This window comes from Loxodonta africana, chromosome 3 (assembly GCF_030014295.1).
Source record: "Loxodonta africana isolate mLoxAfr1 chromosome 3, mLoxAfr1.hap2, whole genome shotgun sequence".
In the NCBI taxonomy this organism is placed as follows: Eukaryota; Metazoa; Chordata; class Mammalia; order Proboscidea; family Elephantidae; genus Loxodonta; species Loxodonta africana.
The window spans coordinates 64,076,964-64,096,306 of record NC_087344.1 but is presented as its reverse complement, the minus strand read 5'-3'; the positions used below and the strand labels follow the sequence as shown (position 1 = coordinate 64,096,306).

Genomic DNA, 19,343 nt, shown 5'->3' with positions numbered 1-19,343 from the left:
GAAGCTCAATCCAACCGTTCCCACCACTTCCCTCTCCCGGGTCTTGGGCTTCTTCAGATCTCAGGCCCGGCCCCTACTCCTATGAGTTCCGCGCCTGGCTAGAGCTAAGGGTTAGGACCCTAACCGAATGCCCCGAGGTTGAGGCCCCGCCTCACTGTAGCGACCCTATTTCGCAGCCCAATTCTAGACCCCAGGCCCCACTCCCCTGGAGTGGCTAGCTCCCTTCCCCCATCCCAGAGCCGTAGACCACACAGCACGGAGGCATCGCCCCGCCGTCCTGCGCTCACAGAGCCTCAGTCTCGCGGCCCCGCCTCGTCTCGGCCCGGCCCCCTTCTCCAATACAGAGGCCCTGCCTGGCGGCCGAGCCTCCGGTTCCCCCACGGCCCCATTCCGGGTCGCGGCCCCCGCCCCCGCGAGACCTCGGTATGGCCGCCGGGCCCCTCCCGTGGGGCGCGCGGGGGCCGGCCCCGCCTGGTCAGGCTGCGGCGCCACCGCCGGGGCCGTCGGACGGGGTGCAGGCGGAGACCCGCTCGCGGGCCGTGGCGTCGCGGGCGCGGCTGAAGCTGCCGGGTTCCGGGCGGCCGCAGGGCGAGCGGCAGAGCTGGCGGAAGCAGCGCTTGAAGTTCTCGTCGAGGAAGGCGTAGAGCACAGGGTTGAGGCTGCTGTTGGCGTAGCCGAGCGCGATGCACAGGTGCAGCGCGGCCACCACAAGCGGGTCGCGCCGGTCGATATCCACCAGCGTCCAGACGATGACGAAGATGTGGATGGGCGCCCAGCACACCACGAAGGCGCCCACCACCACCAGCACCATGCGCGTGATGCGCCGCAGGCTGCGGTCTTTCTCCTTGGAGCCGGACAGCAGGCGCACGCTGCGCAGGCGCAGCAGCATGAGGCCGTAGCACACGGTGATGATGAGGATGGGCACGACGAAGGCGAAGAGGAACACGCAGATCTTGGTCACCGTGTCCCAATACCAGCTCGGGCTGGGGAACTGCAGGATGCACACCACCGCTCCGTCTGGGCCAGGGACAAACAGGCGGGCGGACAGAGGGTGAGGGGCCTGTGCACCTAAAGGGCCCTACTGCTTACCCACCCTTCTTGGCTTGGTCAAGGTCAAGGCTTCCTCGGGGCTTTGTTGTTCTGTTGCCTGGAATGTTCTCTCTGCTTCTGCACCTGGTAGACTCCTTCTTATCCTTAGAGACCTACCAAGATTAGCCCTCATCGGGGAGGTCTCCTTTCTAAGGTGCTCTCCCAGCCCCTTTATAAGCCTCTATGTCTATGCACAGCAGTAAGAGTATAATTTAGCCCAGTACAATGCTAGTCATTGTGATAACTCAAAACACTCCACCCATTCCAACCGCTAAGATCAACTTAAGGTCGACTTAAAGAGAATGGGTTAAAAGCAGGATTCAGGCCCTACCAGCTGTGTGGTGTGACCTTGGGTAAATTGCTCAACCTCTTCAAGTGGGAATAAGAGTACGTACTGGTCACAGGGCTGTTGTGAGGATTAAATGGGCCAAGGCACGTACAGCATTTAGTGCAGAGGGGTTCAAACTCGGTGTATTCACAGGGCAGAGGGACAGACACGCGTGGGAACCCAGAGGTCAGGGCTAGGGCCAGGGTGGGAGATAGGCTCCAGGGCAACAGACCTCAGCTTAATGTCAGGAAGAGCTTTCTGATAGCCAGACAGACTTGTCCAGAGATAGCAGGGGCACTTGGAATGGAGTGAGCTCCCCCGGTTCCCGGAGTGTGGGCTTGGGCTGGATGAGCGCCTTAGGGGATATTGTGGGATTCCGATGCATAGCTGAGGCTGGCCCAGGGACTCTCAAGATCTCTTGGGATTTGAAGAGCCCAACAGTGGACTTAGAGTCTGAGAGTTATGAGAAGATGGTTGGGGATCCACACCCTCAGCCCCCAGACAGAGTGGGTCTACAGGACATCAGGCTAGCAAGATCCCTAGGGATGATTTACTCCAAGATCTTCATTGTACAGAGGGCAAAACAGGCCCAGAGATGAACAACACCTGCCCAAGGTCACATGGCAAGTCGGCAAACAGAACCAACAAGTATTGATGGCACACACTGGAGGAGTGTGTGTGTGTGTGTGTGTGTGTGTGTGTGTGTGTGTGTGGACTGAGGAGGCCCATGTGGTCCAGCCCCAGCAGGGTTGCAGTTAATGACCCGTAAGCTGAAGGCTGGCAGTGAGGAATGGGGCCTGGCTGCTGAGTCAGGACTCAGAAGCTGTGTGAGGGCAGCGGGGACTCTGCCATTGTGGGGGTCAAGGGTGGCCAAGAAGTCTCTCACCAAGGCTGCTTTCTTTTCTAGCACCAATCCTCTGCAAACCTTCATCCACACTGGGGCCAGAAGGAGCAACAGATTTGGAGGCAGGAACTTTGAGCCCTAGGCCAAGTTCTACCAGAAGCCTGGCTGTGTGACCCTAAGTAAACCACCTGACACCTCTAATTCTTAGTTTCCTTACAGTCAAATGGAGGTAGGAGTCCCTGCTCTGCCTATCTCACAGGCTTAATCATTCTAACAGCTGCTATTTATTAACAGGGAACCAGGCCTTGCTCTAAGTGTTTCACACATATTAACTCATTTCAACTCTTCAACATTCCATGATACAGTGTGACTCAGATGGGTTTAATTAGTCACCAGTGTCTTTGGCACCTGCTAGACTACTTTCCTGCTCCCTTACATCCAGTCAGGGCCATGCAATCAGCTACCGCTAGGAAGGGGATGAGCCATAACATTTAAGATTGAGTTGCTTTCCTCCCTACTCTCTCTCCATATTCATCTGCTGGCCAGATGCAGAGAAGCCAATGGAAGATTACAAAAGCATCAGTTAGAGCCTAGGTCCCTGCATGACTATGTAGAATAGAGCTCCTCCTCCTCCTCCTCTTATTCTCATTGGACAGATGTAAGTGAGAAATAAACTACTGTGTTAAGCCACTGAGCTTTGGGGACTGTAATAGCATCTGCTTGACTAATATAGGTAGTTACTAAAATAATTACCATTGTACTCTGAGGAGATGCATCTGTCTATACACTCTCTGCAGAAGACTAGGCCTTGCTTTGGCCATATGACCCAATAGTTTTCAAATTGGGGTGGAAAGAGTTTGGATTGGGACCACAAAGCTGCTGCTCGCTAACTGGTCCGTGACACCCTCATCCATTGACCATCCATCCATCTCCCTACAGGTCTGTGGTCCACGTACTCCTGGCCAACTGCATATGTGCACACAGACCAGTGATCCATAATCCCACTGGCCAATTATTCATACACCGTCTTTGGCCAGCAACCCATCTGACCACTGACCAATCATTCATCCTCCCAATAGTCAACCATCATCTCCCCCATTGGCCAACCATCCATATTCCCACTGGCTAACATCCACACTCCCACTAGCCAGCCATTCACATACCCCTGTCCAGCCAACCATACTTCCCTTTGGCCAGAGTGACAGTCTATACTGGTCAGCCCCACCCTTCCTTCAGCCAGTCATCCACACCCTCACTGGCCGGCCATCTACACTTTCATTGATCAGTGATCCATACCTCCACCAGTAGTCACCTATACCCACCCTGCTAATTGGCCTGCAAACCCACAGAGGCCCATGTGCTGCCTCCTGTGGTCAGTGGCCTATGCTATGGTTCACTCACTCACCCCGGGGGCGGGTCACAGCCATGACCATGATGGGCACGCCAACGCCTGAGGCCAGGACCCAGATGCAGATGTTGATCAGCTTGGCCTTGGCAGGTGTGCGGAAGTCCAAGGCCTTGACAGGGTGGCAGACGGCGATGTAGCGGTCGACACTCATCATGGTGAGTGTGAAGATGCTGGTGAACATGTTGTAGTAGTCAATGGAAAGCACGACCTTGCAGAGCAATTCCCCGAAGGGCCACGTCTCCATCAGGTACTTAGCACTTTGGAAGGGCAGCGTGCTGGTGGCCAGTGCATCCGCCAAGGCTAGGTTGAAGATGTAGATGTTGGTGGCTGTCTTCATCTTAGTGTACCTTGGAAGGAAGTACAGGTATAATTGTTCCCATTTCATAGATTTCAGTTTCCCATTAAACTCAGGGAGGTGAAGTGACTTCCCCAGGGCCGCACAAAAGGTCAGGGATAGAAGTGAGACTTGAACTATCTATCTGATTTAACATCAGTTCTTTCTACTACAACAGATGCAAAAGGATTCCTTCTGTAAGTAAGTTTGGCAGAAGGTATCTAAGGTATATCTTAGAAAGAAATATCTTCTTTCTAAGATACATCTTTTTTTAAGCTTAAAAATAAAACTGGGCTCCAGAGGAAAACAGATCTGGGTTCTAATTCTGCCTCTACTACTTATTAAGGGCAGCGGTGGTTCAGCGGTAGAATTCTCACCTTCAGTGCAGGAGATTTGGGTTAGATTCTCAGTCAATGTACCTTGCGCACAGCTACCACCCACTTGTCAGCGGAGGCTTGTGTGTTGCTATGATGCTGAACAGGTTACAGGGGAGCTTCCAGACTAGGAAAGAAGGCCTGGTGAGTTACTTATAAAAATCAGCCAATGAAAACCCTATGGACCACAACAGTCTGATCCATAACCACTCATGGGGATGGCGCAGGACTGGGCAGTGTTTCACTTAGCTGTGTGTGGGGTTGCCATGTGTTGGAGGCCAACTCGATGGCAGCTAACAACAATAACACTACTTATTAGCTGAATGATCCTGGACTAGTAACTTGAACTCTCCAAGCCTCAGTTTCCATAAATGTAAAAAGAGGGGTGATACTTGTACCAACCAACCTCACAAGTGATTGTGACAATTCAATGAGATCATATAGCACTTAGCCCTGAGCCCAGTGTATATGGTAAACACACTAAAGCTGGGGCTAGACTGGAGTGACCTGACCTCTGCCCACTAGCCTGACCTTCTGGGAATATGACTGGCTAGCTTGGGAAGGGACTCTGCCCAGAGAACTGGCTGTGGCCTTAGAACTCCTGGGTGTCTTCCACCCACAGTGATGTGGTGAAGGGAGCAGCTGACAGTGTCACACATCCAAGCTGGGGCATGAGCCCAGGTGTTCAAGCTGCCAGATACCTGCAAACCAAGGCCCTGCACCTGACACTCCCCACCACCGCTCCATGCTCTATGCTGCCACACAGATGTTTGCACTACAGCTGGCACCTTGTTTAGGGCCCCTTCTGTGCCAGAGCCAGGGCTGGACACCGGGAGCCTACAGGAGACTACACACACCAAAACAGACTGTCCCCTGCAGTGTGATCACTGCAGAAATACACAGGTCACTGAGTTAGGTGTACGGACTACTTTCACACCCCTAGAATGGTTGGGGAAACCCACAGAAGGGGTGCACAAGCAACTCATCAAATTTCAGAGCAGGAAGGGCCCTCAGAAATGGAGTGAAGTGCTTTATTTAAAGTGTGGTCCAAGGACTCCCTTCAGAATTACTTGACGCGCCTGTGAGAAATGCAGATTCCCGCCGCCCCACCCCCCGGCCCCCAGACCTGCTAAATCTTAGTCTCTGGTACTGGGGCCCTTGGCAATCTTCATTTTTAACAAAACCCTCCGCCCCAAGTGATTCTAATGAACTCTAAAGTTTGAGAATCACTGAGGTAGCCTAAAGCCCTTATCGGGGAGAGATGAGGAACCTGTAGACCAGAGAGGCAACATGACTCACCCAAGTTCCCACAGCAACAGTGGCAGAACCAAGGCAAGCACTTAGACCAAGACCAGCACTCTATTTCTACTCTCCCACACAGGCTGGTGCCACACCGTATGATTCTACTCCTTTGGAAAGCCCTTGATACCATGCCTGGCCCTGGGCACCTGGGGTGAGTGCCTTCAATACGTTTTAAATGACTGAGCAAACTCTACATTAGCTAAGACTGTTCTTTCATGAAATGACTGATTTTTTTTGGTCTTAAAAAAAAAAAATCAACTCACTTATTATCCTCCAGGGCCAGCATCTGTCCCATTCTGTCCCAAAATAGCTGTCATTTGCTCTGGAGCTAGAGAAGCAAAAAGTTTTGCTCGGAGACAGCAGAATTGCAAGTCTCAGGAAGACTGTCTTCAGCGGGGTACAGGATCACAGCTGTGTGGGAGGCGGTCTCAACCCCACAGCTGACTTGTCTTATTTCTCTTCTCTTACGCAGAACAATTAGAGGCTGTTCTTTGCCTGCTATTTTGATTTGTGAAGGATCCTTCAATTCCCAGAGCGGGCTGGGATGGTGGGAAGTGGGTGATGGAGCTCTGGTAGCTGGTCCAGGCAGAGACGAGCGTTACAGTGCTGTCTGCCAGGCCGAGCCTCAGGGGCTCCTCTCCTCACAGGCCTCTCTCTCCCTCACCTCCTATGTGAACCAACCACCAAGACCTGTCCTGTGGGTCTCCTTAGAGTTCCCCTCTCCAGACCCAAGACAAATCATGCCATTCCCTGCTCTCAAGACCCTGGTTGCTCCCCAAAGTTCTCTCTGCGTTCCATAAGCTGGCCCCGACCACCTCTCCAACCTCAGCTCCCAGTACCTCCACTCTGACTAACATGCCCCCTGCCACACTGGCCTCGTTGTTGTTCCTTGGACATGCCAAGCCCACTCCCACCTCAGAGCCTTTGCACTTACTGCTCCTTCTGCCTGGAACCCTGGTCTCCCAAATTTCACTTAATTCAGGACTCTATTCAAGATGGCCACCCTATCTAAAGTGCCCCCTTTCCATTTCTCTTTATAGCACAAACCAACGACCTGACATGTTCATCTTCTTTTCTGTTCATTTGTCCCCCTCGCCCAAGTAAGCTCCCTGAAGGCAGGGGTTTTAGTCCATTTTGTTCCCTACTGTATCATCAGACCCACCAATGTTGTTGTGTGCCATTGAATCGATTCTGACCCATAGCGACCCTATGGGGCCCCATACAGTTTTCTAGGCTGTAATCTTTATGGGAGCAGGTTGCCAAGTCTTTTCTCCTGTGGAGCCACAGGAGGGTTCAAACCACTTACCTAGTGGTTAGCAGCCGAGTGCTTAACCATTGTACCACCAGGTCTCCTTTGGCCTACCAAGAGTGCCTAACAATAGTGCATAGCAAATAGCAGGCTGTCAATAGACGTTGTTTGGATGCCTGAGTCCAGGCCCATCAGCTCTCAGGGATCACTGCAGCAGCCTCTGGCTGCTCACCCCACCCACAGCCTCCCTCCTCTGTGCTTTATTACCCATGTGAGTCAGGATGTTCACTGTAAAAAGCACATTTGCTCAGGACACTTTTCTGCTTACAACCCTTCTATGGCTCCCCACTGCCACTGTTAATGGCTTGAACTGTGTCCCCCCAAAATACGTGTTGGAATCCTAACCCCTATACCTATGGATATAATCCCATGTGGGAATAGGGTTCTCGTTGTTACGTTAATGAGGCCATATCAGTGTAGGGTGTATCCTAAGCCTAATCACTTTTGAGTTAATAAAGAACAGCCCAGATGCAGAGAGAAGCAAGCACGAATGGTGAAGATAGATGTCACATGAAAATAGCCAAGGAATCGAGGAACGCGGGGAATATAGAACCTGAAAGAGACAAGGAAGGAACTCCCTCCCAAAAGCCACATCCTGAATTCAGACTTCTAGCCTCCTGAACTGTGAGAAATATTTCTTTCTATAAAGCCACCACTTGTGGTATTTCTGTTACAGCAGCACTAGTGAATTAAGACACCCACCCAAATAAAAACCAAACTCCTCAGGCTGGCCTTCAAGGCTCCTGCCCACTTGGGTAGCCTCCCTTCCCACAGTGCCTCCCCATGTCTAGCCACACCTGTATGTAGTTCCTCTGGCATGCCCCCCTCCCAAGAGACAGCCCCTGTAATGGTTTGGTGAGGATCCTTCCAAACCATACATATGTATATAGCTTTCTACAAATTTTTATTTCTGCCAAGGTAATACAGGAGTCCTGGTGGCGCAGTCGTTAAGAGCTCGGCTGCTAACCAAAAGATCAGCAGTTTAAATCCACCAGCTGCTCCCTGGAAGCCCTATGGAGCAGTTCTACTCTGTCCTATAGGGTTGCTATGAGTCAGATGGCAATAGAAATAGTCATATAATACAATAATGAAAACAGTTGTCCTCCTGCTTCACCTTCCTCATTGCCCTGACCTGCTCCCCAAGGGCAACCATTTGTAATGTTTTCAGCTATTCTTTTAGTGATTATCTCTATCATTCTAAATAATATGCGTAAATAGCTATTTCATTACCTATCAGTTTTAGATAGTATCTGTTGAAGTCTATATTTGGTTAAGCTAGGCTATGCAGCAGTAACAAACAATTCCAAAATCTCAGTAGCTTGCACGATACAGGTTTATTTCTCACTCTTATAGAGTCCATTCAAAGTCTCCAAGATAACAATATTCCATGAGGCAATTCCAGGTTGTTTCAACCTTGTGACTTGGCCATCTTAATCCAAGGCCTCCATGGTCACCACACAGGGAGAAGAGACAGATGCAGGGTCATTTAAGCTTCAGAACTAGTCATGTGGCCCCACCCAACTGCACTGAGCTGAGAAGTAAGTCTTCTATGTGCCCAGAAGCAGGGGGAACCAGATATTGAACGCTAGTAATGTCCCACCACAACTCTCTATTATGGCATACAAGGATTAACTCTTTTATATTACCCAAGTCCCATTCCTCTCCCCATCCTCCCAACATAGTTTTATCACAATTTTTAGCTAAATTAATATTCAGAGTTTACATTCTTATGACTTTGTAGATATTGTCCACTGCTGAGTCAAATGCTGCACTATAATTAGTTTTCTAGTACAGATTTTTGTTTTTCCTGGAGTTAATAATTGCCTCTTTTCCCCCCATTTGCTTAGTTCTCTATATGTATTGCCAGTTGATAGATCACCACAAACACTCCAACAGATCTGTAAAATGCCTTTTCCAAGCAGTCAGATAATCTATGAGTTCATTTTGTTTTCCCAGTGATCTACCTCCTGAAGCCTTCCTCTTCCCCTTTCAGTTTGGCACTGGTTACTTTCTAGAACAGCTGTATACCTGTCCCTGTCCTCCTGTGTTAGAATACCTGTTTCCTGGTTTGCAAGTCTTCCTCTATCTTGGTTTATACCCTTTTTTTTTTTTTAATTAGTTCATTAGGCTTTTATTCATCTTTCTCTTTTGCAGTGAAGATTTTGGGATTTTACTGAGAAAATTTAACATGTGAGAGGCATAAGGCCACATAAAAGTAAATCTTACAAATAAAACAAAGAATTAGAGATAAACAAGACTTCAACATATAGACCTAAGAAAAGCAAAATACGGGCATTCCTAGTTTAACTCATGAGGTATTAGTGATTTAGTGGTAGAATTTTCACCTTCCATGTGGAAGACCCAGGTTCAATTTCTGACCAATGCACCTCATATGCAGCCATCCCAATCTGTCAGTGGAGGTTAGCATGTTGCCATGATGCTGAACAGGTTTTGGTGGAGCTTACAGACTAAGATAGACTAGGAAGAAACGCCTGGTGATCTACTTCTGAAAATCCACCAGTGAAAACCTTATAGATCACAATGGTCTGATCTGCTATCGATCATGGGGGTGGTGCAGGACCAGAGAGCATTTTGTTCTGCTGCGCATGGGATCACCATGAGTCAGGGGCTAACTTGATGGCAGCTATCAACAACAACATAGTTTTACTCAATATCCAATGCACTGGCTCCCTTTTTTTTTTCTCTCTCTGTTTATGACAGGTAGGTGCCTAGGACAAAAAGAATATCACTCTTAGGAAAAAAAAAAAAAACAGGAGTTCAGTCACTCCAGTGGCAAGACAATTTGGTCCATGAGAAAATGTCATTCCGATTTCTTAATTGTAGCTATATGTACAAGGATACTTTCTCCTTGGGTACTTGTGGATGACTCTGAAGGGCTGTTACACAGCAGACCTATTTCTCATCTAACTTGACAAGGGGTATTTCAGGATGGAGAACACCCCGTAGGAGCCATTCATCTGCTCCTCCAACACCACCCCAGTACTGTGATTGCTCAGTTCCCTTGGGATTTACACCCTCATTTCGGTGGAGCACATTCTCCAGAGAAAGGAGGTAAAAAATTTTAGACTGGGACATGTCTGAAAATGTCTTTATCCTATTCTCATTTCTGATTTATAGCTTGGCTGTACATGGAAGTCATTTTCTATCAGAATTTTGAAGGCACGGCTCCCTCACTTTCTAGCTTCCAGTTTTGCCACTGAGGTGTCTAAAACCATTCTGATTCTCGAAGATTTGTATGTGATCTGCCTCCTCCCCTTCCCCGCATGCTTTTAGGATCTTCTCCTTAACACTGGTATTCTGAAATTTTGTTGTGATATGCCTTAGGGTGGCTCTTTTTCATTTGTATTGGGCCGTCTCAGTCTGAAGATTCATGTCCTTCAGTATGAAATATCCTCACAATATTATTTTTTATAAGTACTTTATTGTGTTTCATGTGAAGGTTTACGGAGAAAAATAGATTCCCATTCAATGACTTTTCCAAGACATTGGTCACAGCCCCCTCAATGTGTCAGCACTCTCCCCATTTGTGCCCTGGGATCCCCATTACCTTTCATCCAGTTTTCCTACCCTTTTCTGCATTCTCATATTTGCTTTTGGGCAGATGTTGCCCTTTTGGTCTCGTATAATTAACTGTCCTAAGGAGATCGTCTGTCTCGGGTGTTATTGTTTATTTTGTGGGCCTATTATTTGGCTGAAAGGTGGTCTCCAGGAATGGCTTCAATTCTATGTTAGAAGGGAGTCTTAGTGCCATAGTCTTGAAGGTTCCATCAGTCTCTATCAGACCAGTAAGTTTGGTCTTTTTTATGGATTTGAGTTTTGTTCTACATTTTTCTCCTGCTCTGCCTGGGATCTTCTATTGTGATCTTGGTCAGAGCAGTCAGTAGCGGTAGCCAGGCACCATCTAGTCCTGGCTTGGGGTTGTGTAGGGTGTGGTTCATGTGGTCCATTAGTCCTTTAGACTAATTTCTCCCTTGTGTCTTTGGTATTCTTCACTCTCTTTTGCTCTGGATGGGATGAGACCAACAGCTGTATCTTAGATGACTGCTCACAAGCTTTTAAGACCCCAGACACTACTCACTAAAGTAGGATGTAGAACATTGTCTTTATGAAATATGTTATGCCAATTGACATAGATGTCCCCCAGGTCACATTAGTTCTTTGATAATTTTCTCCCCTCTGCTTTCTCTGGAATCTCTGGAAAACCCATTAGATAGATATTGGGCCTCCAGGGTTGATCCTCTAATTTTCTTACCTTTTCTACTCTCCATCTATTGGTCTTTTTATTATACCCTTGGGGAAATTTTCTTTTCATTATCTTTCAACCCTGCTATTGACTTTTTTCTTTTTAATTTTGGCTCTTGTGTTTTATTTTCCCAGTGCTCTTTCTTCTATGATCATTCCTTTTTTATATAACATTTATAGCATCTTATTTCATAGCTACAGTATCTTCTCTTAACTCTCTAAAGATCATATTAATTTTTTTCTTCTGCTGTCTGCATTGTCTATTTATTTCAAATGTTTTTGTTTGTTTATCTGTTTGCTTTGGTCTCCCTCTTTTATCTTTGAGACTTCCTTCAAATATCTGGTGATACTTGACTAAAGGTTGATCCTTTAGTAAATCAAAACCAAACCCGTTCCAGTCGAGTCAATTCCGACTCATGGCAACCCCATGTTTTACAGAGTAGAACGCTTTATAGGGTTTTTTTGGCTGCAATCTTAATGGAAGCAGATTGCCAGGACTTTCTTCTGCAGTGCCACTGGGTGGGTTCAAACCACCAACCTTTAGGTCAATAATCGAGTGCAAACCATTTGCGCCACCCAGACATCCTTGACCCTTTAGTGAAGCACTGAATAATCAACTGGCAGCTCTGTGTGTGTGTGCATATCAGTGTGCAGCCCTGTTGGCTGGTGGCCTTCACTGTAGGGGGACCAACTGATGATCTGGCTTTTACACGGGGCGATGTCTAAATATCAATTTTTGTAGGTCTCTTCTCTGGGGCCTTCAGAAAAGAACTCTCCCATCTCCTGCCTGGCAGCACACTTCTGGCCATCAGGATTCTGGTAGCAGGGCTGGAGAAGGGGTCCAGAGGTCTCCCCATTTTCCACTTGGTGTCTCACTTCTGACCCCTTCTGTGTCTGCTGGCCCTGAATCCAGAGTTCCTCCAGGTTAACTTATCCAGGGGCCAAACCTTGACCTCTTACAGGGTGGAGGGGTAGTAAAGTGGTTGTTCAGGGTACAAGGGTGGGGGGCTTGAGAGTCTCGTTGCTCCCTCTATAGATAAGCAATCCTGTGCCCTGTTTTCAGTGCCACACCTCAACCCTGTTCAGCTTGTTATTCCTCTTCCAACTGCTTTCCATCATCTGAATATGTGGTGGTATCTATCAGGGAACAGGACTGAGGCACAAGAGGTGAAATGATTTGCCCAAGGGCACATGACTAAGTGGCAGAGCTGGGATTTGAACTCAGGCAGTCTAATGCAAATACTTGGTAATCATTTAGCTATCCTGCCCCTTAGTATTTGTTACCTTCTTTCCTTCTCCACCTCTCACAGTTGTGCAGAAGTCAAGGAATGAAAATGTATTATAAGCTGAGGTTTGTTACCTTTCTGCCATGAAGGATAAGATCAGGGTAGTGATGGAGATTACCCAATATGTGGGTGTAAGGGAGTGTTTGTGGAGGAAGCCTGGCTTAGATTGGGAAGTCAATGATGGCTTCCCTGAGATGGTGACATTTCTGCCACGTTGGGAAGAATGCGGAGTCAGCCAAGTGAAGAGAAGGGGGAAGGTTGTTCCAGGCAGAAAGAACAGCATGTGCAAATGTCCTGTGGCAGGAAAGAGCTTGATGAGCTGCAGCAATGGTCAGAAAGCCAGCGTGACTAAAAGGCAATGAGCCGGGTAGGAGAAATGGGTCATGCAATGAGAGAAGTCAACAGGAGCCAACCCAACTGGGCCACAGCAAGAAATTTAGATTTTATTTTGAGTACAACAGGAAGCCATTGAAGATTCTAAGCAAGTGAATAACATGGTTTGATTTATTTGTGTTTCTTAAAAGGTCACTCTGACTACTGTGTGAAGGCTAGATGGGGGGCAGAGTGAGAGTGGGACAGAGAATGAGCTTTCTAGGAAGACAGATCAGTTACTTTCCTACCCCCAGAAATCCCATGGTTAGTGTCTAATTCTTTTTCTTTTTTAATGGTGGATAATTAACAAGTGTTACTATATTTATTTACCAAGCTCAGGAGTAGGGTGAGGGGATCTGTCTTAGGCTGGGTACCCTATAGAAGCAAAACCTGTAAAGCATGTAAATATCTATACAGAGAGATTCACATTAAGGAAACGGCTCATGCAGTTATAGAGGCTGGAATGTCGCAAGTCCGTGGGTCAGGCTGGAGGCTTCTCCTGATTCACGTAGCCGCAGGGGCTGGTGAACCCAAGATCAGTAGGTCAGACAGCAGGTCCTTTGCTCATATGCTGCAATGAATCCAAAGATCAGCAGGCAAGATGGCAGGTAGGCTGCTATCTCAAGTCCCAAGAACTGGAGGTCAGATGAATAGGAGCCAGCTGCAGCATCCAGAGCAAGCAAAAGCCCACGAGCCTTGCCAGAAAGTTCACCTATATTGATGTAGGACACAACCCCAAGGAAACTCCCTTTCAATTGAATGGCTACTCACAGCAGATTCCATCATGGAGGTAATCACATTATATCAAATCTCATCATGGAAGTGATCACATTATTATACAACTACCAAACTACATCATCACTGCCAAGCCACTGAGAATCATGGCCCAGCCAAGTCGACACACAACCTTAACGATTACAGGATCCTTTGGAGATATTCATCTCTTGGCTCCTCAACATACTTAGCTGTGTGATCTTGGACAGTCACTTCACGTCTCTATACTTGTTTCCTCACTGGTAATTTCAGTGCAGACATGCTATTTAGGAGCCAACACACATGAAAGCATCTTTCTCAGTCCTCAGTGAGACTTCCTTTATATGAAGCATCAAGTGGCCGAGCATGTTTGTTTCAGAGCCTGGATTGAATTGTGTCCCCCCAAAATGTGTGTTAACTTGGCTAGTCCATGATTCCCAGTATTGTGTGATTGTCCACCATTTTGTCATCTGATGTGATTTTCCTATGTGTTGTAAATCCTACCTCTGTAATGTTAATGAGGTGGGATTATTGGCAGTTATGTTAATGAGGCAGGACTCAATCTACAAGATTAGGTTGTGTCTTAAGTCAATCTCTTTTGAGATATAAAAGAGAGAAGCCAAGCAGAGAGACATGGGATCTCATTACCACCAAGCAAGAAGAGCCAGGTGCGTGCATCTTTTGGACCCGGGATCCCTGTGCTGAAAAGTCCTAGATCAGGGGAAGATTGATGACAAGGACCTTCCCCCAGAGCCAACAAAGAGAGAAGCCTTCCCCTGGAGCCGGCACCCTGAATTCGGACTTCTAGACTCCTAGACTGTGAGAGAAGAAATTTCTCTTTGTTAAAGCCATTCACTTGTGGTAGTTCTGTTATAGCAGCACTAGATTACTAAGACAGAGCCCTAAACCCATTTTATCTTCTGTCAAACATGCCTCAACAGCAGGGAGGATCATCACCACCCCTATTAATTTTCGTTCAATTTAATGGAGATTGAAAATGCTCTGTGATTGAAGTTCCTCCTACCACTTCAGCTGGCACAGTCAGGGGCCACATTAAATCTATACACGTTCCTGGGCCTCTGGAGAGTTGTGCTGAATACCCTCGCAGGCTGACAAGTAAGCTCCTAGTGAGAATTCTCTCCACAGGCAAACGCAGAGCAGCTGGTCAGACTGGCTGATGTAATGCATGGTGCCCAGAAGGTCAAACGTTCTCTCCTTTGTACAAGGCATCAATGGGACTGGTCAGACAGCTTTGGGAGGGTTGTTTGTTTTCTTCAAGCAACATTCGGAGTGTCTTTTTTTCATGTGCCAGGCACCATGCCAAAAGCAGCAAATGCATTTCATTTCATCTTCACTGCAATCCTGAGTGTTAATACCACCCTCATTCCACAGACAAGCAAAGCTAGATGGTTTACAAGGACACACAGCTAGGCAGTAACAGTTACAGGATTCAAACTTAGATCTATATGGTTTCCACTAGGGTCTGTGCGATGTTGTCTGCTGTCCCCCAGCCTCCTTGCCACCTGCCCTACTTGTCAAACATTGGCCATGTCTGGAGGAGGGTTGGGTGGGGTAAAGTGGTCCAGAGGTGGGCTGACTCCATAACGTTCATCTGTTTCTCACACATTCCTACATCCTGCTATGATCTGGGGATGTGGAGACCATCAGCAGCTCACAGCTCAGGTGGAGTCGGAGAGAGACAGACTTGTAAGCAACAGAACAATGTTACTGGCACAATGACAGGGCCCAGTGGCGTGAGGGGGGGTGCAATTCGGAACAAAATGTACACCTTCAGTCACAAGAGGGCGGCAGACAGTATTTATGAACAGTAACTATATGCCAGGCCTTTCCCAAGAACCCTCGTGGTGCAACAGTTAAGCACTCCACTGCTAACCAAAAGGATGGTGGTCCGAACCCACTGAGTGGCTCTGTGGGAGAAAAGACCTGGTGATCTGCTCCTGTAATGATTACAGCCCAGAAAACCCCATGGAGCAGTCCTACTCTGTAACATGGGGTCGTTAAGAGTCAAAAATCAACAGCACCTAACAACAGGTCTCTCTCAGACTTCTTACACTAGTGGGGTAGGTGTTTTTGTTTTGTTTCTTTTTATTAGAAAATAAACATTTGTTGAATACTTAACGTGTGCTAGGCACTAGGCTGGGTATTTTATATCATTTAATCCCCACAGCATCCCTATGGGGAATAAAAAACCAAAACTAAATCAGTTACTGTGGAGCCAATTCTGACTCACGGCGACCCTATGTGTCAGAGTAGAACTGCCCTCCGTAAGGTTTTCAGTAGCTGATTTTCCAGAAGTAGATTGCCAGGCCTTTCTCCCAAGATATCTCTGGGTGGACTCGAACCTCCAACCTTTTGGTTAGCAACTGAGCATGTTAACCGTTTGTGCCACCCAGGGACGCCTTATGCCTATGCGGTAGATAGTATTTATTATCCCCAATTTATGAAGTCCTTGGTGGTGCAAACAGTTAAACACTTGACTAGTAACCAAAAGATTGGTGGTTCGAACCCACCCAGAGTTGCCTCAGAGGACAGGCCTAGCGATCTGCTTCAGAAAGGTCACAGCCTTAAACACCCTATGGAGCAGTTCTACTCTGCACACACAGGGTCACCATGAGTCATTCCCAATTCATAGTGAGTAGTAAAGAAACTTGCCCAAGATTGCAAGTCAGAAAGAGGCTGAGCTGAGATTCAAAGCTAGGCATGTAACCTTACAGCTACTGTGCTCTTTTCAGGAGTCCCAGGGTCTTCTTGACTTTGGTTTTAGCATCTGTCCTGTGGACTCTAAGTACTCTTTGTGCCTTTCACATACTAGCTCTGATAATTAAAATATGAGCTCCCTGAGTGCAGGGGTTGTATTTGTCTTGGTCACCACCTTGAGCCTAGAACTTACCGCAGAACCTAACGCAAAGCAAGTAATCAAAGCACATTTGTTGAATGAATGAATGAATGAATGAATGGTGACATGTCTGCCTTCCACACTAGACTGGGGTGTCCTTAAGGAAGGAACCATGTCTCCCTCATGCTGTACCCCAGTATTCAGCACAAGGCCAGGTACGAAGTAGATAAAGCATTCACTGGGTGAGTCCCAAAGTGAAGGAGGAGTCAAGGTGTCCTGGTCCTCAGAGGTGACCAGTCACAGACCCAAGAGCTCAAAATAGGCCACTTCTCCTTGGCTCCCTCCATATCTCCCTTCTTATCTCCCTCCCCTCACCCTGCCTCTAGCCCAGACCAATCCAGGTCCCCTGAAGGACACATAGGCCTGACCCTGTTTGCCCTGAATCTGAGGTGATTCAGCTCTGTCAGTGGTGAGGAGAAATGTTTAGTCAGATCGTCTATCCAAGGTAGCTAATTTGCTTTTAACCAAACTGAGGGGGGTTTCCACTTATGCACACAGCCCACAGGGTCAGAGCAGGGACAAGGGACCTAAAACCAAAAACAATGACAACAACGACATCAACGAGACAAGAACATCAACACTCACTCAGCCTAATCGACCTTGCACCAAATTAAATGTGGGTTTCAGCCTAGATCAAAACAGATTTTTAGTCCCAAACAGTGTCAATCGCTGAGAGTATTTAGAATTAACATTATTCCAAAATGCTTTTTGAGATCTCAAAAAGTAAAAGATGATCACTATAAAATGTTTCAAGTAATATACAATCATTTAATAAAGAAATTTTAAAATCTCACTGTTAAAATTATAGACCGTCGTCACAGACATCTCCATGCAAACACATACACCCTGGTTTATGTAAGCGAACCTTGCTTGAATACTGTTATATAACCTGTTTCTTTCTCTCAAAAATATGCTGTGACCATCTTTCCATATCCATAGATACAAGTTAATACCATTTTTAGTGGCTGATTGCTATTCTACCCCAGGGGTCAGCAAACCATTTCTGTAAAGGGCCAGACAGTAAATGCTGTTCTTGTCATTGTTAGATGCCTATTATGGATTGAATTGTGTCCCCCAAAAATATGTGTATCCTGATTCCCAGTATTGTGTGATTGTCCACCATTCTGTCATCTAATGTGATTTTCCTGTGTGTTGTAAATTCTATCTCTATGATATTGATGAGGTGGGATTAGCGGCAGTTGTGTTAATGAAGTAGGACTCAATCTGCAAGATTAGATTGTATCATGAGCCAATCTCTTTTGAGCTATAAAAGAGAGAAGCAAGCAGAGAGACAGGGGACCTCATATCACCAAGAAAGAACCACCAGATGCATAGTGCATCCTTTGGACCAGGGTTCGTGCACTGAGAAGCTCCTCAACCAGGGGAAGATTGACGACAAGGACCTTCCTCCAGAGCCGACAGACAGTAGTCTTCCCCTGGACCTGGCACCCTGAATTCGAACTTCTAGCCTACTAGACTGAGAGAATAAACTTCTCTTTGTTAAAGCCATCCAGTGCCATTGAGTTGGTTCCGATTCATAGCAACCCTATGTACAATACAATGAAATATTGTCCAGTCCTGTGCCATCCTCACAATTGTTGCTATGTTTGAGCCCATTGTTGCAGCCACTGTGGCAATTCATCTCGTTGAGGGTCTTATTCTTTTTTGCTGACCCTCTACTTTACCAAACATGATGCCCTTCTCCAGGGACTGATCCCTCCTGATAACATGTCCAAAGTACATGAGACAAAGTCTCACCATCCTCGCTTCTAAGAAATGTTTTAGCTAAACTTCTTCTAAGACAGATTTGTTTGTTCTTCTGGTAGTCCATGGTATAGTCAAAGATAGTAAATAGTTTAATATTTTAGGCTTTGCAGGCCACATAGAGTTTCTGTCACATATTCTTATTCGATCTTTTTTACAAGCCTTTAAAAATGAAAAACCATTTTTAGCTCGAGGGTAATACAAAAACAGATCATGGGCTGGATCTAGTCTATAGATACCAAAGCTACGTAATAAAGTTGCTCAATAAATCCCCTATTAAAAGACATGTAGGTTGTTTCTGCTTCTTTGCTATTATAAACAATGCTGTAATAAACATCTTTGTGCATGCGACTATCTAATGGTCTGCTTGGAAAAAAGTCCTAGAATTTAGAGCTGGACAGAGCCTTAAGAGGTCTCTAGCCCTTCACAGTGAGGGCATTCCCTTTAAGGCACGCCAGACAAATGGCTACTGAGCTTCTGCTTGAATACATCTAGGGACAGGGAACTTACCCCCTGTGGGCACAATCCAGTCCGTTTTTTGGACAGCTCACAGGGTAATTCTTTGAGCTAAAGACTGCCTCTCTCTCACCTGCCAATATTTTTCCTAGTTCTGTTTCCAGAGCCACAAAATCTAAACCTAACCCTTCTCCTTCTACATATTGGAGAATGACTTCTGTAAAATGGGGACAGTAACAGTACGCACCTCATCAGGCTGTGGTGAAACTTAACTGAGTCAATACAAGTGAGTGCTCAGTTGTATTAGTTGAATGCATGAGGACAAGCTAAGATTGGAGCCCCCATCTTGGTTTAGCCCCATGCATGCATGAATGTGATTATCTGAATAAAGATGATACCACCCTCTTAGGTTAACGGAGGGCCTGAGATGATGCAGGTAAATCATGTTGCAGACACACAGAGAGTACTCAGGCCCTTGTCTTTCTCCACCTCTCCAGGCAGGTGACACCAAATCCATTCTCTGTGGGATCAATAACCTCAAATC

General features: G+C 46.9%; 1 protein-coding gene across 1 annotated transcript in view; it reads right to left on the bottom strand.

The window, feature by feature from the left end:
- Positions 1–475: 475 nt before the first annotated feature.
- OPRD1 (opioid receptor delta 1) overlaps positions 476–19,343 on the bottom strand; it is a 40,074-nt gene continuing 21,206 nt past the window's right edge. Inside the window, exons 2-3 of the mRNA XM_003415273.4 lie at positions 3,667–4,016; positions 476–1,017 (exon numbers count right to left, since the gene is read on the bottom strand). Coding sequence (XP_003415321.2) covers positions 476–1,017; positions 3,667–4,016 — 892 coding nt within the window. The remainder of the gene's footprint in view (positions 1,018–3,666; positions 4,017–19,343) is intronic.